This window comes from Mustela lutreola, chromosome 5 (genome assembly GCF_030435805.1).
Source record: "Mustela lutreola isolate mMusLut2 chromosome 5, mMusLut2.pri, whole genome shotgun sequence".
NCBI lineage: Eukaryota > Metazoa > Chordata > Mammalia > Carnivora > Mustelidae > Mustela > Mustela lutreola.
The window spans coordinates 13420025-13447318 of record NC_081294.1 but is presented as its reverse complement, the minus strand read 5'-3'; the positions used below and the strand labels follow the sequence as shown (position 1 = coordinate 13447318).

The 27294-nt window shown below is 46.3% G+C and overlaps 1 protein-coding gene across 2 annotated transcripts in view; it reads left to right on the top strand.

Moving 5' to 3' along the window:
* MYO10 (myosin X) overlaps positions 1-27294 on the top strand; it is a 211098-nt gene that overhangs the window by 151898 nt on the left and 31906 nt on the right. For both annotated transcript variants that reach the window (XM_059173683.1, XM_059173682.1), the window contains exons 20-22: positions 20015-20139; positions 20234-20348; positions 27041-27147. In XM_059173683.1, the coding sequence (XP_059029666.1) occupies positions 20015-20139; positions 20234-20348; positions 27041-27147 (347 nt within the window). The remainder of the gene's footprint in view (positions 1-20014; positions 20140-20233; positions 20349-27040; positions 27148-27294) is intronic.

The window sequence follows — 27294 nt, the reverse complement described above, 5'->3', positions numbered from 1 at the left end:
CCCCTTCCGTTGCATATTAACTCTATTGAGGATTGGGCGCTAAAATCTAGGAAGCAGCGAAGATGTGAACAGATTATGTCTGAATCCTTTCTGTTTCTGTTCATGGTCCCTGACCAGCCTCAGATGCCAAAACACTGATGGAGGCAAACGGGGAGACGGAGCCAGGAGCATTTGCGAAACGCTCTCTGGCATCTAGCATCGTCGTGGTTATAGTCTTACGATTTTCTTGCCTAAATCACAGAACTTTAAGTCAGCACCTACCCTTTCCAGCCTAGCGACTAGCACTGACCCAAACCGGGCCCATTTTTCTACATATTCTGGGGCTAACGCTGCAAAGCTGTCATAATTCTCAGGGAACAGGTTGATTTTTTTTTTTTTTTTTTTTTTTTTTGCTATTTGCTAGTGAGTAAGGCAGTCTGTCCTTTAGACAATAAGTGGGTGACAGGATGATAAAACGGGTTACTCCTTAAACATTATTGGATTACAATAATTAATGAAGATGCACCACGAGGCTGTGTATTAGGGTGGACTGAGTGAGGTTTTACAGAAAATGCTGCACTCACTATCACCAGCCACATGTCCCTGGTTCTTTTAAGTCCTCTGTGTTCTCATGGACGGAAGAAGGATAGAAGTCACCCCTCTTTTTTTTTTTTTTTTTAAGATTTTATTTATTTGCCAGAGACAGCTTAAACTCACAAGCAGGGGGAGTAGCATGCAAAGGGAGAAGCAGGCTGCCCACTAAAGCAGGGAGCCCAACGCCGGACTCGATCCCAGGACCCTGGGATTGTAACCTGAGCCGAAGGCAGACGCTTAACCGACAGAAGCACCCAGGTGTCCCAGAAGTCACCCTTTTTTAGGGTGATTACAGGACTGACTGTGATCATGTCTACAGGACCTCCAGTTCAGACTGGCACATGGTGGCCGCTGATGATAATTATCCTGCTGGTCATTATGGAAGGAGGCGATGTGCATGTGTCTTGGAAGAGCCCAGCGATGGTGACTGGGTGGTGGTCTCAGCAAATCGAGGCATTCATTTCCTCTCACTGAAGCTGACACTGTACCCGCAGATAGAATTTAAGGACCCGTGTTCATTTGTAGAATGGGGGTGCTGGTGACGGCCAAATGGGTCCTTGAAGGAAGCGGATGGTTAGATCATTCTGAGGAGAAAAAGAACACTTCGTTGTCATGCCTGTCTTCTGTTCACTGTGTCTTTCTCGAATTTCGGAACGTGTTTGCTCTGTCTCTATACATATTCCTTTTATTCTTTTTACCATTTTGCTTAGGTAGTGGAAGAGTCTTCAACTTAAAACTCTTTCGTACTGATTCTTAGGCACCAGGTTATAGAGAAACGTGCTGGGCTGCACAGCACCCGTTGGGCTCTTTAACCATGTGAGGGGCAGTGTGGCAGCGGGGGCGGCATCCGATGTGAGGCCTGGCTCTGGCTGCTGCAGGGCCCGCCGGGATGGGAAGAACCTGGCCTTCGAGCATTGCCTGACCTCCCGTTTCCTAGCAACGCCCAAGCGCTCAGTGGAATATTTTGTGCTGTTCTTAATTTATACTTAGCAGATATTGGCTGTGTTTAAGGCTGGCTAATTTCCCATTATGACTTGCAGACAACCACTTTAATACATGAATAAGCAAGAGAAAGGACTCCTGGGAGGGAGGCTTTGGTCACCGGCACCCCCTTCTCACCAGGCCTTCATTTTCCTTCTAGAAAGTAGAATTTACCAAGGACTTGCAAAAACACATGACCATTTCCCCACAGGGACAGGCTGCGCTGAAGAGTTTTCAAGTAAAATTCTTTTCTTTGACTTTTTTTTCTGGTAACCCCGCCCATAGTCATGAATATTTATAAGTCTGCTACATCTGTTATCAGAGCCCCAGCTCCTTCCTTAGCTGTCTTGTCTAGGTGAATGCGGAGTGGCCCACTTTCTGTTCCTTCCCTACGGAAGCGAGGCAACCGGATGGGGTGATTCTCACGCCCTTTCCAGCCCTCCGCGAACAGGCATCTGATGAAATCCTTCTCCTTCTAATAACTGACATCTCTCCTTGGGGGCTCAGATTTTTCCCAGTTGCCATTTTTATTTTCATGCTTTTTAAAAGGACTGCTCAGACCCGTCAGTCCTCACTTGCCCCTGTAGCAGGTGTCTCGGAGCGCCCCTTCTCCTCCGTCTCCTTCCTTAAACTTACAAATGGTGAATGATCTTTGTCTCTCAGTGGCTCAGAAGTCTTTTGACCCTGAAGTTCAACACCTGAAAGCAAGAGACCACCGGTCTGTTGTCTGTTCTCCTGATCATTATCTGTAGACCAATTTCTGCGCCCATGGCGGTCTGTCTTAGTACCAACGGAGGTAACACTACACTGTAAAGAAAACTTGGGCCAAGCATTAGAAATGTCCGTCTGGCAGATTTTTCCAGGCTGTGGACATTGAAGCATGGAGGGTCATACTGGGCACATGTCCCATCCCCCGCTCTTCTGTTTTCGGGCTCAGCATCCTTGCAGCGTTGTCATGACCTCGGTGACTATGTAAGTGAGTCGGTCCGGTCCACGGCTACATCAGCGGTTTCGTGCCTGGCCGGTGCCTCCTTGCCAGCATCTGCAAAGAGAGACAGCTGCCCTCCTAATGTGTATTTCTTAGCCTGATTTTTCAGAGCGAGTGTGAATAAAAGGGCATCTGACCTATTCAGTATGGTGGACGGAGCATTTGAAACAGAATGGTGATGAACAGTGAGATTGAGGTTTAGTTTAGCAAGATAAAGGGTTTAATTATATTCATTAGATAAAATGGCAACAGATTATCCCCAGGAGGGAGGCTGCTTTATGAGGATTTCCAGATGGGATTAATGCTGCAGATCGGACATTCTGTCCTCTTTATTGGGGTCTGTGGATGATTTAGAACAAACCTATGGTCTCCCTCCTGCCCACCCACCCCCACCCATTTCTCTGTTTTTCTGAGTCTCTTTCAACACATGTTAATTGACTCTCCAGATCCGATTTATAGATACAGATATATCTTGAACCCCCACCTTCTGATTTTAAATTCGTGTGACCTCTTTGGAATTTCCATGCGCCCTGCCAGCCCACCCTCTTGCCCTTCCCCTGTTAGCACTTTCTCTGAGCTTGTTTCTTTTCCTTGCCCAGGCCTCAGTCCCCTAGTTTCTCTTATCTCCCTGTGGATTCACCCTGAAATTTCACTTTTTGTGCCAGTTGGATTCATTGGTGGGCCTTAAATTTTTATTTTTTTATTTATTGGAACACAGCGTACATATATTTAGAAGTGGTCAGATCGTAAGTGACACGCTTTGAAAGATCTCTGCGCGAGCCCAGACATAAAAACAGCGGCCTGTGGCAGGTAGGAGAGCGGTTTAGTGACGAACTCGGGGCTTCGGTGAGGACCCTAGGCTCATTGACCTTTGTCCAGATTGCCAGCCTGTCCTAGATGATGCCCACATCATCCTCTCTGGTCCCACCATGGTGCTGGAGGATATCAAGAAATGTGGTCTGATTGGTTCTAGGACATGTTTGCGTCAGCCCCAGAGGAGGAGAGAGACCTCCCTGCCCTCAAAGCCTTCCCACACTCCTGAACCTGATGTCAGCCTTCCCTCTCCGGCATGTGGCCTGGCCTTGTAATCCCCCTGAGGACCAGATGGACATCTGTCACTAGCGAACTCGCCTGCCCTCCTCCACAATGTCCCCTCCTCCCGCCTTCCCTCTACTGGGTTCTTGCTACGTGCTGAGTACAGTGTTCCCAGGAAAAACCCTGTCCCGGGCCTCTTGGCTATGTGGCTGCTTCAGATGAGGCCACCAACTCATGGTTCTCATTGTGGCCACGCGGCACTCGGTCCATGCGTTCGGTCTTTGATTCTGACTTCTTTGACCTAGATTTGAACATGACCACAGCCCCGTGATGTCCCTCTGGCTTTAGCATCGTATACCAGCTCATGTTGTTGGTGATGACCTCTGCTCTGCTGTGCCTTCTGGATATTTTCAGAGTTTCACAGTAGCAGTTTCAGCTATACAGCAACCTTGTGTTTGCACCAGGGATCTGGATGTTGCTGGAGCCTAAGCCCATTCCCCACGGGTGCCCCCTCCTTCCCAGGGGTAATCCTTCCCTTCCTCCACAGGACCTCTTCCATCTAACTGCAGGTGGTACAAGTGGGTCAAACACCCTTCCTACCCCTCAGTCTCCCTTTCGAAAAACCTCTTAAGTGGCGAGACACAGACTAACTCTGCCGACAATGACGTGTATAATTTATACATATAAGTATCATATTTAATAAACACTTGCTTGGAGGCCGGCCCCACAGTATTGGGTCTTCACATCAGTGTATCTGCAGTTCTCTTTATCCTTCCTCAAGGTTGCAAAATGGCTGCCATAGGGGCAACCATCACATCCTCATAGAATATCTTCATTCGGTTAACAGCTAGTTTTTGAGTATCTGTTGTCCCTTTGGGATGCATCTGTGAATCAAGCCAACGAAGATGTGGTCCTCTTAGAGTAAATACTAACCCGTGAAAGGAATCAGAGCAGGGCCAGAAGAGTAGCTCTCCTTTTATCAGGAAGGAAAAATCTTCCCAGGAGCCCCTCAGTAGGTTTGCCCCACTCCACAGGAAGCTTGGGAGAGTGAAAATCTCTCACTCTCCCATGATGATGTCACCATCCAAGGTGGATGGGTTTGCCCAGTTGGCTTGGAATGATCTCAGTCCTGGGACAGCTGCCCTGAGTCCAGTGGGAGTTCTCTTTGCAAGGGAGGGTTGATGAATCCCACCAGTGAATAAAACTTTACATGAGGAGTAGAGAAGATGAGGATGGAAAGATGGAAATAGAAAAATATTTATAACTTGTGTACAGTTCATAGAACTTTTTGGGGTGTGATATCAGATTTTCTGAATGGACATTTAATATTTGTAGCAGTTTTGAGGAAGGAATTAGATAAATACACTTACTTTAAATTTTTTTAAAGACTTTATTGAGGGGTGTCTGGGTGGCTCCGACGATCATCCGCCTTTGGCTCAGGTCATGATCCCAGGGTCCTGGGATGGAGCCCCATCCACATCAGGCTTATTGGTCCACAGGAAGCCTTCTCCCCCCCCCCCCCACTCCCCTTGCTTGTATTTTCTCTCTTTCTGTGTCTCTCTCTGTCAAATAAATAAATAAAATTTGGGGGGGGGGAGATTTTAACAAGGGAGAGAACATGAGCAGGGGGAGGGACAGAGGGAGAAGCAGACTCCCTGCTGAGCGGGGAGCCTCACGTGGGGGAAGGGCTCTATCCCAGAACTCAGGGATCATGACCTGAGCGGAAGGAAGCCCCTTAGCAGACTGAACCACCCAGGCGCACGTATTTGTTGAGCCTGATTGACGTTTAAACAATAAAAAGGGAATTATGCAAAATTAAAATTGTGTACACATGATTATCAGGAATTTCTTATAAGCATTACCCATTGGTATCTTGTAGAACAGCCCTTCTCACACTGTATGTGGCAAGAGAGCAGTCCTTTTTTATTGCCAGTTTGTCGTGGAGTGCGACGTTCAAGGATGTGTCCGTGTCTTATTGCTGTTGAAGGTCCTGAGGGCTTTGCTCCCACTTCTGGTGTCTGTCTCATTGTGGAGCGGCACCTGTCACCAGCCACACTTGGAGGGATGCTCTTCTGGGTCTTCCGTAAGGAAGAAGAGCGTGTACGGAAGAGCGTGGAATCTACTTACAGGTCCTAGCGCTGAGCACCTAGGGCTTAGCAGCCACGTCACCGTGGGCAAGTCATTCGAGTTGTACTGACTCACTTCTCTCATGTCTATAAGGAAATCCTGTTCCTAACTTCTCCACTTGCCTTTATTTACAGGGTAGTGGGAGATTTGACCGAGGTAAAAGAAGATCTTTTATGCAGAGTAGCCCATATTTAAATATTAGACACCATTATTTGCTATTTGGCATTTAAATCAAGGAGAAAAGCTTAGCTTTTCCCCCCAGCAGTGAGAATTAAGTAGCAACTATATTTAAACAGCCCAGGGGTTCCCTTTTGCAGGAACATGCTGCTTTCTGTATTCCCCACATGAGGGGTGGAGGGCATCCACAGGAAAGCCCTGGGTAGCTCGTCCCCCAGGAAGGGTCTGGCGTGCAGGCCTGAAGGCTGGGAACTTCCTACAGGTTTGCTGGGAATTCAGGGCCCAGAGGGAGGCAGGGCTGGGGGCGTGTGTGTCCAGTATATGCAGGAAAGGAAGGAAGGAAACACAGGCATGTGCAGTACCCTGCACGCATGGCTGTGGAGGGGAACACAAGTCAGCAGCAGGTGCACGGGCGGTTGTTAAAAGCAGGAAACCGGAAAGGAATAAGAATGGAAGAAAGACTCTGGAGGAAGGCAGGCTTTTGCATTCTTGTAATGCAAGGAAGCGTTCCGACCAAACGTTAAATATGTGTGGCTTTTGGGCTATTGGTGGGGTTTAGAAACAAGCATGTGACGTGAGCACAATGGTCACTGAGACTCAAATGGGTAAATGTCCCACGGACACAATTAAAGACAGAGTGCTTGTTCTGAACACCAGGGAGCTGGCCCTTAGCTGTAGCCTTTCCAGGCATTTACTTGCCAGGTTTGGGGAACAAATAGATGGAGGGGGGTGGCCCCTTTCTGGCTGCTCCAGTCTAGCTTTATTACAGATCCCCCGCAGTAGTGCACTTTTTATTGTTTTTATAGATGCTAAAGACGATGGGTTCCGTGGCCTGTTAAAAATAAAGCCAACTGAATGTCCTAGGAGGCTTCTGGAGTGATGTTAGAAACTCCATATAAATTTATTAGGAAAAATAGAATACACATGTTTTGTTTGAGAATTGTGTTGATGTTTTGTACGTTATTTGGAGTTCATGGAAATTCTTCATGTCTAATTTCTTTAGCATCATTAGCCCCATGGAAACTACTTGGGGTGTCTTTTACGTTCTTTCCATGTTTTTCATCTTTGAATAATGGATCATGTCTCCTGTGAAAAGTAATATGTTTTGATTCGGTCTCTTAAGCTTCGTATTAAAAGAGTCTGACAGTTCATTTTATGTAAAGATATGCTCCAAGTATCAAGGCAAATAGAATTATAATGTTGACCTTGCTCTTTTCCTCCATGTCTTCCTAGAGTCAGGCTCAGTCTCATTTGTCAGAGCAATGTTGTCCAGTGGAAATAAAGTAGGATACCTGTATATACGTCACTTAAAATTTTTCCCACTGCTATGTGGAAGCACAAAAAGAAATTAGTTTCTGTGAAGTTAGTTTTAATAATATACTTTAGCCTAATGTATCCAAAATGTTATTTTGACATAACTAAATTTCAAAATTCTTTATGAGGCATTCTACATTTCTTCTTGTATTGATTTTTTTGAAATCTGTTACCTAATTCGCTGCAGACTGCAATTTAGTTTGCACTCTTTGATGGCACTATTTACCTGGCTTTTGTTCCCTCTGGGGTCCGTTGGCATACTTCTGCCAACTGGCAAAATAGTCAATATTTCAGGCTTCGCCATTGTCTTGTGAAAGAATTCACCGGACAATGCGTGGCTGTGTTCCAAGAAAACTGTATTAAACCAGGTGGTGAACCAGATGTGGCTTGCAGGCTGACGTCGGCCAGCCCCTGCCCTAGTGTAGTGTACTGTCTCCTTGAAGTTTAATCCTCAGAAGCTGACTTCTGATTTGGTGTGATGTCTGCTACCGATACAGCTATTGTGATGACTTTCCTTCAAGAATATCCAGGGAAAATGTACCAGGAAACAAAGTCCATGGTTAAAGAATGAAAACTTTGGGACCACAGGAACTCCCCATCCCACCTCCTGAACTTGGCACCTTCTAGGGCAGACGGGGCGAGCCAGGGGTTCGTGGTGCTGGCCTGGCCCTCACTGTGCCTGACTCTGTCTTGGAGCAGCTTTGTGATGCTTAAAAGTTACCGTCTCGGATTATGCACCTTGAACATGGGGGCAATGATGATTCCTACCTTACAGAGTTCGTAAAATTAAAGTGGGTGCCTGGTTGGCCTCCGTTGGGAGAGCATACAACTCTTTTTTAAAAGATTTTATTTATTTATTTGTCAGCGAGAGAGAGCACAAGCAGGGGGAGCAGCAGGCATAGGGAGAAGCAGACTCCTCGCTAAGCAGAGAGCCCGAAGCGGGACTCAGTCCCCCCTGGGATCATGACCTGAGCCGAAGGCAGACAGTTCACCGACGGAGCCCCCAAGGCGTCCTGAGCCTACAACTCTTGATCTCGGGGTTGTAAGTTGGAGTCCCAAGTTGGGTGTAGAGATTACTTCAAAATAAAAATCTTAAAAAGTTCAATAAAAGCTAGCTGTATAAAGTTAGTGTAATGTCTGGCATGTGGCAAGTTCCTGGAATGTTAGCCTTCCTTGTTGCTGCTCCTTATTACTGGTATCACTGCTGAAGATGGTGTTAGTACTGCTAGTGCTGCTGGTATTACTGCTGGAAGTGCTTCACTTTGATCGGCTGCCCGCAGGTGGTCACAGCAGCCGCCCGCACAGGGTCACTTTGGACGTGGACTTGCTTTCAAGGAGGAGCGGAGCTCCTGCGCTCTGGGGATACTTGGGCAGAATCGGCAGGGATTCTGGTATTGGAAGTGGCACCTGTCCTGGCATGCAGTGGGACTTCCGTCACTCATTCTTTGGACCTGTTGCCTGAAAACACCACGAGCTGCCTTGCCAGCCTCTGGGATGGTCAAAATGAGCACATACCACAGGGTTTAGAAGTTGCAAAGTGCTTCGCAAATGTTAGCAAGTAGCATTTCTTGAGTAGCTGGCTGTCTTTGCTTTATATCACACATTTAATTTGATTCTCATGGGCAGTTGGAAGGATTGAGAAGCCTGTAGAATGCTTAATCCGTTGGTGGAAACACAGCCCCTGATCAGTGAGTAGCAGCCGCTATTTTGATTAAATTTGTTTAAGACACAGCCTTTTATTATAATCCATCCCGGTAGATTTTATGTGTCCTTTGGACTAGAAATGCTATTAAAGGACCTTGTTATGTAGCCTGACACATAAACTCCCAAATTTACATGGTCTGACATGCTAGAAGGTAAAATTAGGACACTCGGCATAGAAGACTGACAGAATTAAGTCACCGGAGTCTGATCAGTGATGACTCTCTGATTGATTAAAATGTTGAACTAACAGGGACACCATGTAAAGTGGGAGCTGAGGGTATCCCTCGGGGTGATCTTGTCCTAGAACAAAGCCTCTCTCACACACGAGGCACCTCCCTAACCCTGTTCCCTTAGAGGTCCAGGTTGGGCAGAGACGTGCGAGCGGTCACCTTGCAGCTCTCCGTGCTCCTAACCACGGGCCGTCACAAGGACAGGACTGCATTCACCACAAAACAAAGGCACTCTTGAGGGAGCTGCGGACAGGAAACACTCTGATGTGGGGACTCTGCTGTTCCACTTTTGAAATTTCCTTCCATTCAGTAAAATCTGAATAGAATACAGCCAAGAGTAGGAACCACCCAAACGTCCTCCCTAGGGAGCTGATGAAATGGAAAGAAGTGGGACACTTGCCTGTCCTAACAGTGATGCCTTTAGGTGAGAACAAAATGTAGGGCATATTCTCATTTGCCTTTTTTTTTTCTTTCAACAAAGCATGTGTGCTTTGTAGGTATGTGCAGACAGCACAACAGTCATGTATTTGTACGTGCATAGAATATGTCCAGACAGAGACTCAGGAAGCTGGCCAGAGTGGCTTTCTGCAGGAGAGCTGTCGGATTTGCGCCGTGTACATTCTCCGTGCTTCTGATTTTTAAAAAAACAAACAAAAAAACAAAACCACCAACTTCGGGTGCATTATTCTGTCATTTAACCATAATTTAATGGAGAAAGGAGACTACTTTTATTTCCCAATTTCTTTTAAGTCATCCTCAAACTTGACATAACAAATTTATGTTAATGTATTTTCTAGTAGAACCATTTCCTATAGAAACACATTCTGGTTAGGTCCTATAAGTAGTTAAAAAAGAGACTGGGATATTGAGCTGTTTTTCGGGCATGTTCTCCAGAAACTTGTTTTGAGGAATGCTTGGACCTTGTGGTTGGCATCCTTAAGAGGACCAGTTAAGCCAGCGCCAGAACAGTTTCTCTGCTCCTGTTTTTTGTTTGTTTGTTTGTTTGTTTGTTTGTTTTTTAAAGATTTTATTTATTTATTTCACAGAGACACAGAGAGAAGGAACGCAAGCAGGCAGAGTAGGGGAGGGAGAAGCAGGCTTCCTGCAGAGCGGGGAGGCCAATGCGGGGCTCGATCCCAGGACCCTGAGATCATGACCTGAGCCCAAGGCAAATGCTTAATGACTGAGCCGTCCAGGCGCCCTCTGCTCCTGTTTTCATAAAAGTCATCAACTCAGGTTGATTGGGTTGGACAGAATTTGTTAAAGTTTTCTTGCAAAATTTGCACTCCAATAGTGAGAAACCTGGCTTCCACCATCCATTTATTTATTTAATTGTAGAGCAGGAATGAATTGTGATCCTGTCATTCCCAGGGAAGAGCTCTCTGAGCTGTAATGCAGTGCACCCGGGCGGCTCCCTTTGCCCTCAGTCTTCCGGAGCCCATTTCCAAAGGTCCTTACGAGGGCCCCGCCCCCAGTCCTTCAATGAGGTCCTTTCACGCCTCTGTAATACATGGAGATTCTTTTATTACAATATAGATCACTTCCTGGTATCCTCCAAGATTCACTCTTGTGCATTAAAATTCTCCAGATCTTGGCAGATGTATCAGGGGGTGTATCCACCATCACAGGATCCGACAGAACAGCTTCTCCAACCTAAAATTTCCCTGTGCTTTACCTACTCATTCCCTTCCCGCTGAGTCCTGGGAACCACTGCTGCTTCTACTGTCTGTGTAGCTTTGCCTTTTGCAGATTCCCATCTAATTGGAATCAGGCAGTAGACATATCGGCTCATTTCAGTCTGTTTTACTGTGTTTAAGCTCCCTCCAGGTTTTGGGGAAACTTGGCATCTCTTTTAAAAAAATCTCTGAATGGGGCGCCTGGGTGGCTCAGTGGTTAAGCCGCTGCCTTCGGCTCAGGTCATGATCTCAGGGTCCTGGGATCGAGTCCCGCATCGGGCTCTCTGCTCAGCAGGGAGCCTGCTTCCTCCTCTCTCTCTCTCTGCCTGCCTCTCTGCCTACTTGTGATTTCTCTCTGTCAAATAAATAAATAAATAAATCTTTAAAAAAAAAAAAAAAAAAAAAATCTCTGAATGCTGTTCCATGAGACGGCTATCCCACAGTTTCTTTGGCCGTTCACCTACTGGACGACATCCTGATGGCTTCTGAATTTTGACAGCTGGGAATGAAGCTGTTGTGAACATTCAGCCTGCGGGTGTTTGTGCATTTGGTTTGGTTGGCTAAATCCTTAGGAACACGCTTGCTGGATCATAGAAAACAGTGTTTAGCTTTATGAGAAACTGTCTTCCAAGTTGACTGTCATTTTGCATCCAACTGACTACAAATTACTGTTCCTGTATCTTTGCCATCACTGGGTATTTTCGGTTTTCCGGGTTTAATCATTCTAGCAGGTGTGTGGTGGTGTCATTGTTTTAATCAGCAATTTCCTATAGGGAGTATCTTTCTATATGCTCAGTAGCTGTCCCTAAATCTTCTTTGGTGAAGTGTCCAGATCTTTCCCCTCCTTTTTCCCATCGGGTGGTGGTTTTCATATTCTTGAGTAGTAGTCATCCCTATATTGGATATCCCTATATTGGATACAGTATTTTTTCAGATAAATATTTTAAAAATATTTTCCCAGTGTGTTGCTTGTCTTTTCATTGTCTTAACAGTGTCTTTCACAGAGAAGTCAATCAATTTTTCCTTTTACGAACGGTCTTTTGGTATTATTTCTGAGTCCTTGCCAAATAAGTACATTGGAAAAGGCTGTAAAGAGAACCACAGTTTTGCTTATGCAACACCGTAGTTTAAGTGCGTATGTATGTGGTATGTCAGGGAGGCAATTTAGTGAGAAATTCATAAAATTCAGACCCTTCCCTGAGGGAATGTATCCTCTAATGGGGACTTCACACGGGTATGTCTAACAGACACACATGCAATAATACATGAGAAGATGCATGGTCGAGGTCACATCCTAAAGCAAGTACACGTGTGCTACCAAGGGAAGGGGAGGTGACAGATGGCAGCAGTCAGATGCCTCAGGAACAGATTTATGCATCGAAGAGGGTGTGTATGGGAGACCCCTAAAATATCCATGAAACTCAACAGAGACCACAGGTGAACATCCAGGTGGTGAGGCTAGCTCCGGCTGAGGAAGACAGGAAGTGACAGCTTTAGTCCAGAAACATCTAGGGTTCTCTAGAATGTGAACAAGATGTCGCGTTGACCTAGCTGTGTGTTGACCGAAGGCAGACTGGAGCCATATGCCAGGGCCTTGAATGGGAAATTGGAGCCTTTGCCTTAGTTTGGTGTGGTGTGTGCTGGGAGTCTGTTAACCAGGGGACTGCTCCTCGGAAGGATTCTGTGAGTGTGTATGCGGTGCGTGTGTGTGTGTGTGTGTGTGTGTGTGTGTGTTCGTTCTCTGGCCCAGTTCCTCCTTTCCTGTTGAGCAGTGGGGGTTTTGAGGCTCTGAGGTGAACGCAGCCGCTTCTGGGTGTAGTAGTCCAGCGTTTTCTCCTGAGGGTCGGTGACTGCGCTCCCCCGGGAAGGCTGTGGCGCGAAGCCTGTGCCCCGGGAGGGAGACATTTCCATGCTCTCTGATCTGACCTGCAGGACTGACCACAGCGTTTGGCAGTCAATGTCACGGTGTTGCTTCCTGTTCCTCACCTGGTGGGGGAGGGCGGTGCGGAGAGTTGCCTCTTCTCTAGGGGAACTTAGTTTCTCCCTCTCCGCTCCGAAGTGAAGTCCGCGAGCGGCAACAACTGTGCAAAGTGGTACACAGTGCAGGAGTGAAATGACTGATGTAAGTACAAAGACCTTTTGTCGCTAGTTTAATGGGCTTTTGTTTAGTGCCTGTTCAAGGTCAGGAAAATTATATTGCCGGTTTAGTAACCCCACTTTTGAAAGCTCTTCAAAGCACGATAAACTTGGGTTCAATATTTATGGACCGCTTTTGATAGTTTGATGTAGCAAACACAGCAAATAAAGATGGAGAGGCCTTGCATCTTTTTTTTTTTAATTAATTTTTTGGTTAATTAGTAAGGTGAGGACAGGCGTCCCATTGTAAGACTTTCTCAGTCATTTACAGGGCTGGGAATGATAGTTTATTAGTATAACGTAATTGACTTCGGATAAGCCTTTCTGGAACCTTGGATTTTCCTGCAGTTGAAGAAGGGTTATCAGAGGTGAGGTTAATGTTTAAAGGTGAATAGAGTAAAAGTATATCCAGTAATGGTAATACAAATACACCTAAGATGGTAAATCCTCTCTGTTTAAGGTTAGTTGGGCCTTTTCCCTACTCTGTAGTATTTACTTACCAAAATAAAGAATCATATAAGGGTTCTTTTTACTAAATAGGTTATTTTCTATTCCTTAGGATGGCAAGGACTAATCCAACATCATGTGGGCTATGAGATAAGTTCCTCAGTTGCAGGCCTAATATGTGTGTAAATAAAGGCAAAGATATTTCACATAGAGAAACTAGGTCAGGATCCATTAAAAAAAAAAAAAAAAAAAAAAAAAAAAGCAAAACAGGAAAAAATAGAACTCTTTAATTTTAGAATGTTACACTACTCACTTTGATAAAGTCTACCAGAGGGGTGGGAAATTAAGTCTTATAAGATAGAAAGTGAATTTTTTTTTTTCTATTGAGCTACTAAGGACAGTAAGGAAGGCACTTGTTGGTATACTGCTCAGATCCCATGTTTGGTTTTAGCCTATGCTTTGCTACCATATTATTTTCTAAGCAGAGTAGAGCCAGTCTCCAATCTGGACCCAAATGTTTGTTGGGTCCAGACAGGGGCAGGGGCATTTCATGCTGTTACCTGGAAGGTTGCTCTCAGTCTAGGGGAGAAACTTGGAGTTTCCTTGTCTATAAGATGGAATCCTCTGTCCTAACCTGCCCACACCCCCAGATCAGAGTAGAGAAATGCCTTCTCCCTGAAGTCCTGACTGCCCCCTTATACCCAATGGGCCTCTGCATGGCCAGCCAGGTTCCCAGTCTTTTTGAGTTCTCAGGACTCCTCCCCTGGTTCCTGAGACATCTCTCAAATGCTGAGAAGCACAAGAACTTTGAGGGTCTGTCGGTAATGAACTCGCTGTTTTCTTCTGTAAGCACGGATTGAATGTCCTCGTACTGTAGATAGGGGGCGATTTCCAGAATCGCTGACATCCTTATTATCTTTTTATGCAGTATATATGAAATTATAAAAGGCTAGGTAGTGTTCAGGGTAATTAGATTCATTAATGCATAAATGCGTTTATTTCTGTCTCCGGTTGTGAAGAGCCTCCCTTGTCCTGGGTCCCTGTGTATCGGCACTTCTCTTGCCCTTTATTTAGATTTGAAGCCGCAGAAGATAGGGCTGGATTATAACTGGATTTGGGGGTAGGTCTTAGCATGTCCTGCTAATCAGTCATTTGCGTCTAGACATTCTGAAATCTTACTTTTTAAGGTGGTAGGGAAAAATAGTCTTCCCAATTAATATTATTATCATCGTCGTCATCATCATCATCATCATTATTTGTAGAACTGACTTACCTGAAACAAATACATTCCATCCTGTCTCCAGGAAGACTCCCTTCACATCCATTGCTGCTTGTCCATTTTATTTTTCAAATTTTTATTTATTTATGTTTTAAGATTTACATATGTATTTTAGAGGGAGTGAGCACATGCAGGAGGGGCAGAGAGAGAGGGAGAGAGAATCTCAAGCAGACTCCGTGCTGAGCACAGAGCCCGACCCAGGGCTGGATCCCAGGACCCGAAATAAGACCTAACCTGAAACCAAGAGTGGGACGCTTAACCGACTGCCACCCGGGCGCCCCCCAGCTTATCCATTTTAAATGCCTCCATGTCTTGTGTGGCTTTAAAAAACTGGCTTTGTTGAGATAGAATTCACATACCTGCAGTTGACCCCTCTGAAGTGTACAGTTTGGTGGGTTTTTATATATTCATGAATAATGTGTTCCCATCACCACTGGCCATTTTAGAACTTATTCTCATCAGCTCACAAAGAAACCTACTGTTGGCCTGCCCCCCCACCCCACCCCACTCCACCGACACATACCTACCCCCACTGCTTCCACCAGCCCTAGGCGGCCACGACTCAGTGTCTGCCCAGTTCCCTTTCTGGACCTTTCATATGGATGGAATCCTGTAATACGCACATGATTTTTTGTGACGGGCTTCTTCCACTTAGTATAATGTTCTAAGGGTTCATGTGGCATGTTTTAGTGTTTTGTTCCTTTTCAGACCAAATAATACTCCATTGTGTGAATAGATAGGTATTTTATTTATCCATTCCTTTGGGTTTTTTGTTTTGGTTTTATTTTTTTTAAAGTAATCTACACCCATTGTGGGACTCAAACTCACGACCCCGAGATCAAGAGTCACATGTGCTCCCGACTGAGCCAGCTGGGCACCCGTAAGCCCTCATTTGTTGGTGGCCGTATAGCTAATTTCTACTTTTAAGTATCTTTCTCGTAGCTTCACACTTGATCTTCCTCCTTCTCTTTCCCTTCCCTCTGTTCCATACAGGGCCATTAGAATCCACTCGATATCTGGGTTTTTACCTTGTTTAAAAAAATGTTATTTATTAAATATCTTCAAAGATATATAGTCAAGTAGAAGAATAATCATATTGTGTATACATGATTATTTTCTTCGTTCAGTGCAGCCTGATATTTCATTCCCTTTTATTCCTAGCAACCTTTCTTCCCAGCGTCCACAACAATACCCTCTTGTCCCAGAAAGGGGCGAGCATGAGTATTCCTGCACTTTTCTGCACATGTGTACCGAGACTTAGACAGGAGGACCTCAGAGATACTGCGGGTTTGGTTGCAGACCTCTGCAGTGAAGTGAATATCACAAAAAGCAAGCCAGATGACTATTTTGGTTTCCCACGACCTCTAACATTAGATTTACGTTATTCTGTAGTCCTTTAAGTGTGCAGTAGCATTAGGTCTTTAAAAAAGTATAATACTTAATTTAATCTGAGCTTACAGCAAGTCATAATCACTGGTTACAATGAAAAAGTTTGAGATATTCCAAGAATCACCCAAATGTGACACAAGGGAGCAAATGCTGTTGGGAAGATGGTGCTGGCAGACTGGACACGGCTTTGCCACAAACCTTCAATTTGTGAGAAACACAGGGTCTGTGAACATGATAAAACGACATATGCCTGTATCTTCATGCACGTATAATAAATAGGACGGGTTTTTTTTTTTTTTTGGTTTTTGGTGGTTTGTTGTTTGTTGTTGTTGTTGTTCCTTTGGGGTTTTTTGCTGAGGTCCTTGTTTTACAAAAATGAGACTGTTATGCATACTTTCCTGCATCTTTTCTCAGCTTGCCAAAGGCCCGGAGTCTACTGGTGCGGCTTTCACATGGTCTTGGTCTTAATGGCTGCATAGTATTTCGTGATGTGCCCGATTATCAGAATACCCCCGGCCACTCGTTGGGTCTTGTTTCCCGTTTTGGTGCTGCCAACAAAGGGATCTTTGTATACCTCAGGTCTGGCTGCATTTATCTCTCACCCTAAGCCTCAGTTGGCTCCTTATCTGGAAAACAGTTGCCATCAAAGCTGGACACAAGAAGCACGGCCGCCCAGGTCCCCCGCGCCCCGCTCTGTCCCAGACTAGCCACGGGACACGCTGGGTTCTCGTTCGGCCTCGTGGCTGTTGTCTGAGCTGCGTTCTCCGTAGAATGGTTGTTCCCCTGCAGCTGCGAACCGGTGGTAGAGCCCAGATGCTGGGTCAGACCAGGGTTCAAATTATGTGTCTCCCCTACGTCCTCATACTTGACTTTCTTCTGCATTCCTGAGGAGCTTAATTTTAATGTTTGATATGGTTTTCTATGCGGCTTTCTGCTATGTAAGGAATGAGGGTTGGTATACCTGCCACCCTTCTAAATGGAAGGGTTCTGGGAAACAGAAGGCCGCCGCCTGTGGGGGCTACGCATGTGGGGGCAGGAGCGCATGTGGGGGCAGGGGCCACACGGAAATCTCTGCATCTTCCTCTCAGTATCCCTGGGAGCCTCAAACTACTCTTTAAAGAATTAAATGTTGGGCTCCCGGCTTAGCGGGGAGTCTGCTTCTCTCTCTACCCTGCCTTCCCCCGCCCTCTGATCGTGCTCTCTCTCTCTGTCTCTCTCTCTCTCAAATAAATTTAAAAATCTTAAAAAAATTAAAAATTAAATGTTAAAAAAGCAATTAAGGGGAGCCTGAAAAGATTAGTGCTTGCCCAGGAGTTGGGGGAGGTAGAAATGAGTAGGCGGAGCCCAGAGGATTTTTAGGGCAGTGGAACTACTCTGTAGGACCCTTTAACTCCTCTAATGGTGGATGTATGTCCTTGTGCATCAGAACCCTTCGCTGCACAACAGCGAGCCCTGATAAGTGTGGGCTCCGGGTGCTGGTGGTGGGCCGTTGTGGGTTCATCAGTTGTAATAAATGCAGCGCCCTGGCGGGGCTTGTTGATTAAAGGGAAAAAAAAAAATCTAGCGCCCCCCCCCACTTTTTTTTAGTCTTCAAGCATGAACCATGGACCCTTGCACATAGTAGGTGTTTAAAGCCCAGACTGTTTTATAGCTGTTTCTTGCAAAATCCGTATTATCTGCTGCCATCAAAACTTGAAGCAGCCACCGTCAGAGCAAACTCCAGCCCCGGAAGACTAATTCGCAGGGAAGACGTGTACGCGGGGGAAGTTTGGGAAGGAAAATGCCTGTAAGCTGTGATGTGGCCATCCCCCAGCTGGGTCATCTTTGAACATTAAATTCACCAGAGGAGGAAGTAGAAATTAAAAAGAGAAGCACTGATGGAAATACAGGCTTACCCCCCTCCCCAACCTCTTGAGTGCTGTGCGGGTTGCCCATGGCGACAATCTGCCTCTAGATCCCCCCTTCCTGGTTAAATTACTAGGAAGGGCCAGAAACACAATCGCAGTGCGAGCTTGGAAGGAGCGGCCACTCCTGGTGGCTCCCTCCCGCCCTGCCTCCCTCCCTGGGCTGTATGAAATCCTACAACCACACCACCCTAATTAGCCCGAGAATGGAAGGGGTTGTCATGGCAACCGAGCACTTTTTAAAGCACAGGAATGGTGTTCATTATTGTTCAGTGTCTTTAGCTGTGGCAGAAAGGTCAGTGTGGCAGGCGTTTTCCATATGAATTTTGGCCCCAGAGCCAAGCCGAAGGTGGAATGTTCCTTGGAGAGGCTGAGGATGGTGAGTGCAGCTGAACTTTTTTTGGATGGAGTGGGGGTCCCTTTTGTAATATTTTTTAGGACGTTCTAGGAACTGGTGCCAAACTAAGGAATCGTGGTGACGTTGTTAAATAGGGATTGGAAGAAAAGACGCACGGAAAAACTGGGTGGTTCAGGTATGGGGAGAGATTAAGAAAAGTCTTTGAGCGTCCGGTGATGGAATATTAAATTAGTTGGTGTCTGATGATGAAATTAACAAGTCGAGTAAGCCTGATGCTTTATTCTCTGTGTGTTTCACGTTCGCTCTGTGATAGTCTTTGTGGATGGCTGCTGCCCAGATTAGAGTCCAGATAATAGAACGGAAGCATGTTAACCGAATACCTCTAGAACCGTTGCCTCTCTCCATTTTTTATAACATAAAGATAAGGCATAAGAGTAACTGAGGCTGATTATTTCTTATTTTTATGTTTTTCTTACTTTTCCAGGGATATTTAAATAATCAAGACTAAAAACCAGGGCGCCACACTTTTTTGGACATTTGCCCTAATGTATTGGCTGTCCTTGGGTAGAATACTGCTGAGTAAAGACAAGTTGACCACATTGTTTGTAGAAGGAATTAAATTAAATATAAGAGAGGTCAGCCTGCAGGAGATGATATTCAGGCTGTTCCATCACAAGCTGTAGGAGAGATTGGCAGAACATTCTTCAAATTTATTCTTTGCTAGTTTGGGGAGCCTGCGGGAGAACGTGGCTTTAAGCCTAAATTTGTGTTAATGACCGCGCTTTTAAGGACTGCAAATTTAAGCCATTTTTTTTTCCCCCACTGTTTAACGGTGACCTTCTATTCTCTTCTGCCCCTTTTCAGTCATTTTATTCACAGTTGTGTAGGATAAAGTACAAATTAGTTCAAGGGAATGGCTCTTTGGATTAAAAAACAAATCATTGCCCAAAAAGCCGCAAGTGGTAAGCGGCCTACTTTTGGGCTTTCCCCTGAAAGACCATTGTCCTGTTCACACTGCCAGATTGTTTGGCAATGGCGTGGATAAGAGAACGCATTTCAGGACATGAAGTTTGGGTTTAATAATTTTTTTTTTTTTTTTTTTTTTGGTGTGTCTTTGGTTTGGATTTTCTGGGATTCATTTACCTAGGGGTCACCGTGTAGAGCTTTCAGCACACAGAAGATTTGACTAGATACTGAGAAAACGAGACCTCTATTTTTGTCTTTTTTCCTCCACTGGTGTGCTTTCTCTCCCCCCCACTTCCCACCCCGCCCTCCACCCCTCACTGGGTCCCTCTATTCTTTGACTAGAAACATGCCTTTCAGTTCCTGGAAATGGAAGTTCAAAAAAGGAAATAAAGTGACCTCAGATGACACTTTTTAGGTTCTTTGAAACACTGTTAAAAATGGCAGTATGTTTATGATCCTCATTAAAACAGTCAGAAATGGGAACATGGAGATTAATACTAGGAATTATTGGTCTTTTTTTAAGATCTGACAATGGCGTTGTGGTTGTATCAAGAAATGGTATCGATAGTATTTACTGATGAGATGTTGTGAAGTCTGGGACTGCAGGAAAATGGAAGGGCTCAGGGGTGGCTGCTGAAGCCCAGTGATGGGTTCCAGGGGGCGAATCGGGGCGTGGGGGGTGCGGGGTGACCTTGTTCCCTTTATCATTTCACCATTTCTAACGTTCCAGATGCCAGAGCAGTTCGACCAGGCAGTCGTGCTGAATCAGCTGCGGTATTCCGGGATGCTGGAGACGGTGAGGATCCGGAAGGCAGGCTACGCGGTCCGGAGACCCTTCCAGGATTTCTACAAAAGGCAAGGCGGGGCTGCATAGGTCCGCTTTCTTTTCAGAGCAGCTGGGGAAAAGGGATTGTAGCGAAAGGTGACGTGGGGCGTCTTTCCGCGGCAGGTATAAGGTGCTGATGCGGAACGCAGCTGTGCCCGAGGACATCAGGGGCAAGTGCACGGCCCTGCTGCAGCTCTACGACGCCTCCCACAGCGAGTGGCAGCTGGGCAAGACCAAGGTAAGGTTACGGACAGGGCGTTCGCCTGGTGGGGGCACCTGGGGGCTCGGTGGTAGAGCGTCTGCCTTCTGCTCAGGTCACAATCCTGGGGCCCTAGGATGGAGCCCCAATGGCAGGACCCCTGCTCAGTGGGGAGCCTGCTTCTCCCTCTCCCCCTGCCTGCCCCTCCCCACCCACTCATTCTCTGTCTCTCTCAAATAAATAAATAAAATCTTAAAGGAAAAAAAAAATATTCATCCCATCAAACTCCTGGGCGATGTTGGGACAGGTGTCCTGTGTGACTGCTAACAAATGATTTTTATGACTTTTGAACGTGGGGGACGATACGGTGCCATGCCCACCATAGTCTTTTGTCCTCAAGACAGTTAGTGTTATATCTGAAGTCCTTGACTTGTCAGGAACTCGGTTTTCTGAAACCTGGGGCCCGGAGTGTGCGTGCGTGCGTGCGTGTGTGTGTGTGTGTGTGTGTATGTGTGTGTGTGTGTGTGTGTGTGTTTTCCTTCAGGCAGTCGGCACATTTGGGCTGATGGGCAGTTCAGTTCCAGGAAGTGCCGGGCAGCCTCCGACTTCAGAGAAGCGAGAGCCCAGACCCTTCTGACTGTTGGTACTCTGAATGCTGCCTGCTGTCCCTGCCCCGCTGGGAGCTGTCATGCAAGGAACTGGCCAACACTCAGAGATCTCGTAGGCTGACAAAAAGCCAGTCTAGTAGACCAAGCGAAGGTCATGTTTGGAACATGCTGGTGTGGCTGAGATGAGGCCTGGATCCTGTTTATTCCAGACAGGAGCGGGGCGGGGGGGGGGGCAGTTTGGCCTCAACAGCAAAAGTTAGCTGTCACATTGGTCGTGTGAGCTGTCCTCCTTGTATCAAGGAACTGCCAGAATCTTCCTTTGCCGTTCACTCGTTTTCTTCCCTCCACTCTGGGCCTCGTCACACAGGAAGACAGAAATGGCACTTGTCACGGAAAGGCAGGCAGCTGAGGGGTTGACTGTTGAGTGTTTGGAGGGACTCGAAAGTAAGAGGCATTCCTTATGCCTCATCCTCCTGGTCTTCCCAGTAGCAGTGCAGAACCCAAAAAGTATTTTCGTTTCCACTCCTATTACATTGTTTTTAACCAGAGAATTTCTTTCTTTAAAACATGAGGGAGGGGCGCCTGGGTGGCTCAATGGGTTGAAGCCTCTGCCTCCAGCTCAGGTCATGGTCCCGGGGTCCTGGAATCAAGCCCTATATCGGGCTCCCTCCTCTGCAGGGAGCCTGCTTCTCCTCTCTCTCCCTCTGCCTGCCTCTCTGCCTACTTGTGATCTCTCTCTGTCAAGTAAATAAATAAAATCTAAAAAAAAATTGTTTAAAAAATGGGGGACAAAGGGAATCCCTGGGTGGCTTAGGCAGTTGACTGTCCAGCTCTTGATTTTGGCTCAGGTCATCATCTCAGGGTCATGCTTGAGCCTCATGTTGGGCTCAGCCCTGAGTGTGGAGGCTGTTTAATGTCTCCTGATCCCGGGGTCCTGGGATCGAGCCCCGCATCGGGCTCCCCGCCCTGTGGGAGGCCTGCTTCTCCCTGTCCCACTGCCCTACTTGTGTTCTCTCTCTCGCTGTCTCTCTCTGGCAAATAAATTCTTTAAAAAAAATATATATTTTTTTTCTCCCTTTGTCCCTCCCTACTCCAGTTCACTCTCTTGCTCTCAAAAAAGGGGGGGACGGGAGGGCGAGGAAGGAGACTCGCTGACTGGCTCAGTCCGTTCGCACTGCTCTAACAGCACAGCACCAACTGGGTGACTAAAGAACTGGATGTTCATTTCTCAGAGTTCGGGAGGCTGCAAGTCTGCAAGCAGGGTCCTCACACGGTGGTGAGCTCTGGCTCCTCTCCCTCCTCTTAGAGGGCATGAATTCCATCAGGGAGCCCAACCCTCCCGACATCATCCAAACCTAATTACTTCCTAGAGGCTCTGCGTCCGAATCGGGCATGGAGAGGGCACAGACATTCCGTCCATCACATCAGTGACGAGGATGCGGGTTCGCGTGGGGACCCTCAGCAAAGGAAAGTGTAGAATGGACCTATTCTTCTACTCTTAACTTTATTATTATTATTATTATTTTTAAGATTTCTTTACTTTAGAGAGAAAGAGTTGGAAGGAGGGGCAGAGAAAGAGAGAGAGAGAGAGACTCCCTCAAGCAGACTCCCTACTGACGTGGAGCTCAATCTTGATCTCAGGACCCTGAGATCATGACCTGAGCTGAAATCGAGAGTCGCGTGCTCCTCCGTCTGAGCCACCCGGGCAGCCCAGGCTCTTCTCCTCTTGAGCAGTTTCACCCTGGCAGGGATTTAAGATCCAAATATCCAACAGGGTAACGACAGCATGCAAAGGGGTTGGGTTAGTTACCTGTTGCAGTGTAAGAAGCTACCACGGACGTACCTGCTCTAACAGCACACGTTTTAATCCCCCCACGCTATCATGGGTCAGGGCTCCAGGCACGGCCTCACCAGGGCCTCTGTCAGGGTCTCCCAAACTGCAGTCGGGGTCAGCTGCAGTTGCGTTCCCTTTTGGAGCTTGGGGTCGTCTTCCAGGCTTATGCGGTGCCAGCAGCTGGTTCTTTGCAGCTGTAGGACTGAGGTCCCTGTTCTCTTGCTGGCTGCCACCCAGGCTGCTCTGAGTTCCCAGAGGCCCCAGCAGTTTCTGACCACGTGATCCATCCAACAACATGGCGGCTCACGTCATTAAGGCCGGCAGGAGAGTCTGGCTGTGGTCTCCTCAGCCGGAGTCTTTATAATTCATGTGTTCCCAGAAGCGAGATCCCATCACTTTCTCGTATCCTGTTTGCTAGAAGGAAGTCCATTTCCACCCACATTAAACTGGGGTGTAAGTTATTGGGGGTCACCTCAGGATGTGTCCTCACAGGTGTATAGGTCTTTCTCCCTGGAATTCTCCTTCCTCCGGTGCCCACTTAACCCCCTGTTTATCTGACTCATCCTTCCAGTCTCCGCTTAGACATGGACTTGGGCCGGAATCTCTTTTGACACTCTCCATTGCACCCTGCACGAGAAGTACACTCCCAAACTGAGCCAAGCCCCCCTCTGTCCTATACATCAGTCCCGTTGTGACATTCGGCCATTGTCTTGTGCCATCTTGGTGTTGCTTGTTGACTTTCTACATCACCCAGGGGACAGAATAAATTGTTCATTCTTCTACACAGTGTACAGAGTAGGAGCTCAGGCAATGTCTGGTGAGTGCTGGAAAATTGTAAGGGATGGAACAAGGGTATCACCCATTTAGTCCCTCGGGGAAACTTTCTAAAGACAGTTCAAATGGAACACTTGACAATACAATGTCACCTGCTCTGACTTTGTAATCAAAAAGATACTGTGTTCTTTCTCAGTGGATACCCTCCTCCTATCCCGCTGCCTTATACAGTGGAGTAACACCAAATATCGTGATGTCTCAGACAGTAATGGTCTCTTCTTTGAGCTCTCAGGAACCAATCCAACTTCACATACAATTACAGTTACATTATGGAAATGAGGTCCAAGCAAGGCTTGAACCCAGGCATAGCACAGGGGACACAGAGACATGATGACATTGCCCTTCAGTTTACTATGTTCCTGGGAGAGAAGACCTCCACGTGCCGCCAGTAAATCATATGGTGTCATCTCTAGGAATAAAAACATTGCTTCTCTAAGAGAGACCTCACTGTGGACTGAAATTTCAGGGAAGCATTCAAGATGAGGACATCTTTAAAGAGGAATTAAACTTTAATTGGTGACCAGTTGGAGATAGAAGTAGGACGGAAACTTGAGAGTTGACAGAAACATTGGGAAGAAAATGTAAGCATCAGAGCGTTTGAGTCGTGTCCGCTAAATAGCTTTGACCTTGACCACTGTTTGACTTAATCATACACGAGTGTGTGTTTTGGTCATGTTGCTGCCAGAAGGTCTTTGCATTTAAAGCCTTGACAACTAATGAACATCCGAATCTTTTGGTAGAGAAATTCCCACCACACACGACAAGGAAACGTCGACAGTGTTGTAGTCAATGAGTTAAACGCATCTGAATTAGTTGGCTCACATAAAAACACATTTAGTTCTTGGAAGGCAAGAACTCGTATCTTCTGGGGAAGCATTCCTAAAGAAGCCAGAAATCCTGGCTGAACCTCCGGTGAACAGCCCGTCCAGAACATTCCCCTGTGTGTCCCCGCTGTGAGGTTGAGTTGAGGGTGACCTGGTTTTGACTCTTCCCACTTCTCTGTGACTCTGATACATTTCATTTTTCTGACCAAGTGGACTCTGTTGCCAGACCTTTTTCCCTCTGTTCTGTGGCCACAAAGCCTGCAAGAGGTACTGCTTATAAAGATATCTTCCTGGAATAATCCTTGGGCTCTTGAGCTATTGGGATAAAGATAAAAAAAGGCCAGATGAAATTGTTCATACTGTATGTTGAGTTGAGTTCCCCAGGGTAGTCCCTTGAGTGGGCACTGCCCTTTGCTGAGCCACTCGAAGGCACCCACTCAGGGCAGCACTTGCCGTCACAGTCAGTTGCTGGGTCGCGCAGGCTCCATCTTGGCCACGTCCCAGGAAGATGGGTTATGGCCACTGCTCACTGCTCGGCTGGGAGAACTGACATGGCTTTCCGTGTGTCCTTGCATGAATTCAGGGTGGATGTTCTTAAGCAGAGATGGGTCTCTAAGAGTATTCTGCTCTATTTGTTTGCCCCTTGGGTTAGTGGAAGAATATCTAGAGGATGATGGGGCAGTAAATTTACTAGGCAGGGCAGAGAACTCTTTGGGATGGGCATGAAACTTAATACTAAAGCAGGTATTTCTCTGATTCCGATTCAAATGGAGACATTCTGTAGACTTCTAGAAAGGTGAGACACACTCTTCCCTTCATAAAGCTATTTGCTTGTGAGAACTGGTATTTTGTTTTGTGAAAGCCCCACCGCCATCATGCTTCCCCAAGATGTGACTTTTGTCCTTTTAAATACTCACCAGAGCTACAGCATTAGAGTAAGATCTTTAATGCTGAAAAAAACCTCAAAGAAGTTTAAATACTTCTTGTAAGTCTAATCTTGATGAAAACTGCTTCAGAGATTCCTAGTTCTGAAACTTTTTATTATTTTCAAATAAATAAGCTTTATACTTGCCTTTTTAAAAATTATTTATTTATTTTGGCCAAAGAGGCATCATGCATCAATAGAGCCTGTAATTGCAACTATAGGAAAAGGGTTGTATGAGAAACTTTTCTAGGGGAATTATTTGTGGTAGAGTTTGCAAGTGCTCAGGAACCCAGAGCACAAGGAGGTAAACCTTCTGTGAGTCACCTGCTGGTAGGATTCTTTATTTGCTTTTTTTGCCCAAATGTCTTGGAAGAGACAGAGCAGAGTGTTTGGGAAACTGTGCTACTAAGAAAACAGAATGCATCATGATTGGCCAGAATGACTGACAGAAGCATAAATCAGAGCATCATGAGTGAGCGAGAGCGTCCATTAGCTTCCCGCCCACCACCTCCGAAATGCATCCAGGCTGACCATTCATGGAAAAGCACGAAAATATTTTGGCACTAGTTTTTCTAGGAAATCATTCAGAATTTCTCATGCAGGCAGTAAATCTGAAATTATAAAATTAAAAGCTGGCTTGATTGAGGGAAGGTCTTAATGTTTTCACATCCTTTCAAATACTAGGAATTCTGATACAGAGTGCCAATTAGCAAAGACAGTTTCCTTATTTAGTAAGCCTAGGATTGAGGCGCCTGGTACCAGAAATAGGCCAGCAAATGGCTATGATCTGTTTTGTCCCAATTCTGGCATTCTTGTGAGGGTCAAACTGAGATGAAGCAAAAATGGTTCAATTCTCATTTTAAACTTGGTTTTCAGAGATACTTTTTTTTTTTTTTTTTAAGATTTCTTTATTAGAGAGCATGAGCTGGGGAGGGGGTGCAGGGGCTGGGGTGGTAGGAGACAGAGAAAGAGGGAAAAGCAGACTCCCCTCTGAGCAGGAAAGCCTGCCACATCTGCTGAGCTCCATCCCAGGGATCACGACCTCAGCCGGAGGCAGACACTTCACTCACTGAGTCACAGGTGCCCTCAGGATTACATTCTGAATGTCAATTTTTTTTTTAATGTGCATTAAAGTTTTTGAGGCCAAGACACCGTGATCGTAATGACTTCTCAGTCATGCAGAGAGAGTTTCCATGCGCTATTAAAGTAACATAAAATCCAAAGTTCCTGAATATTTTTCCTCCTCCTTCCCTTTCCTTCTTTCCTTCTGTAACATAGGGCATCTCTCTGTTCCTTGTGACTCACACTTTATGTGGGACTGGTGCTGGTCCGTAAACTATTTGTCCCACTTAAGTGACTATAAACTTTGATGGCAACTTCATGGTCCTCTGTGCCTGTTGGAGCTAATACCACCCCCCCAAAAAGGCAGGGGGAACTTGTATTTTCTATATCTTTGCTTTTTATTCCTAGCAATATATTTTTACTGTATTTTTCAAATATCTTAGGACATGACAGATGGAAAGTTTAAAAAAAACAAAGCAGCCCTCCCCCACAGGGAGCTGGAGAACCACTGTTGTCCTTGGAAATGTGTTTGGAGCACATTTGCGGAGAGAGAGGCATGGCCTCCAGAAGCTGTCTCGGACTCAGAGAACCTCCTGTTACCAGCCACGTTCTTGGCTTCTGATGCCTCCTTTTCCCCCGGCCAGGTCTTCCTTCGAGAGTCCCTGGAGCAGAAACTGGAGAAGCAGCGGGAGGAGGAAGTTACGAGGGCGGCCATGGTGATCCGGGCCCACATCTTGGGCTACTTGGCACGGTAAGAAGCACACCGAGGGGAGACCTCCATCAGACCTGGACGGAGGTCAGGACCAGGCTGTGGAGAGTCTCAGGGCAGCACTCCTAACTAGCGATGCCAGATGCCCAGTGGGCTTGACCCGGGAGGAATGTAGGCAAGGGTCTCCTG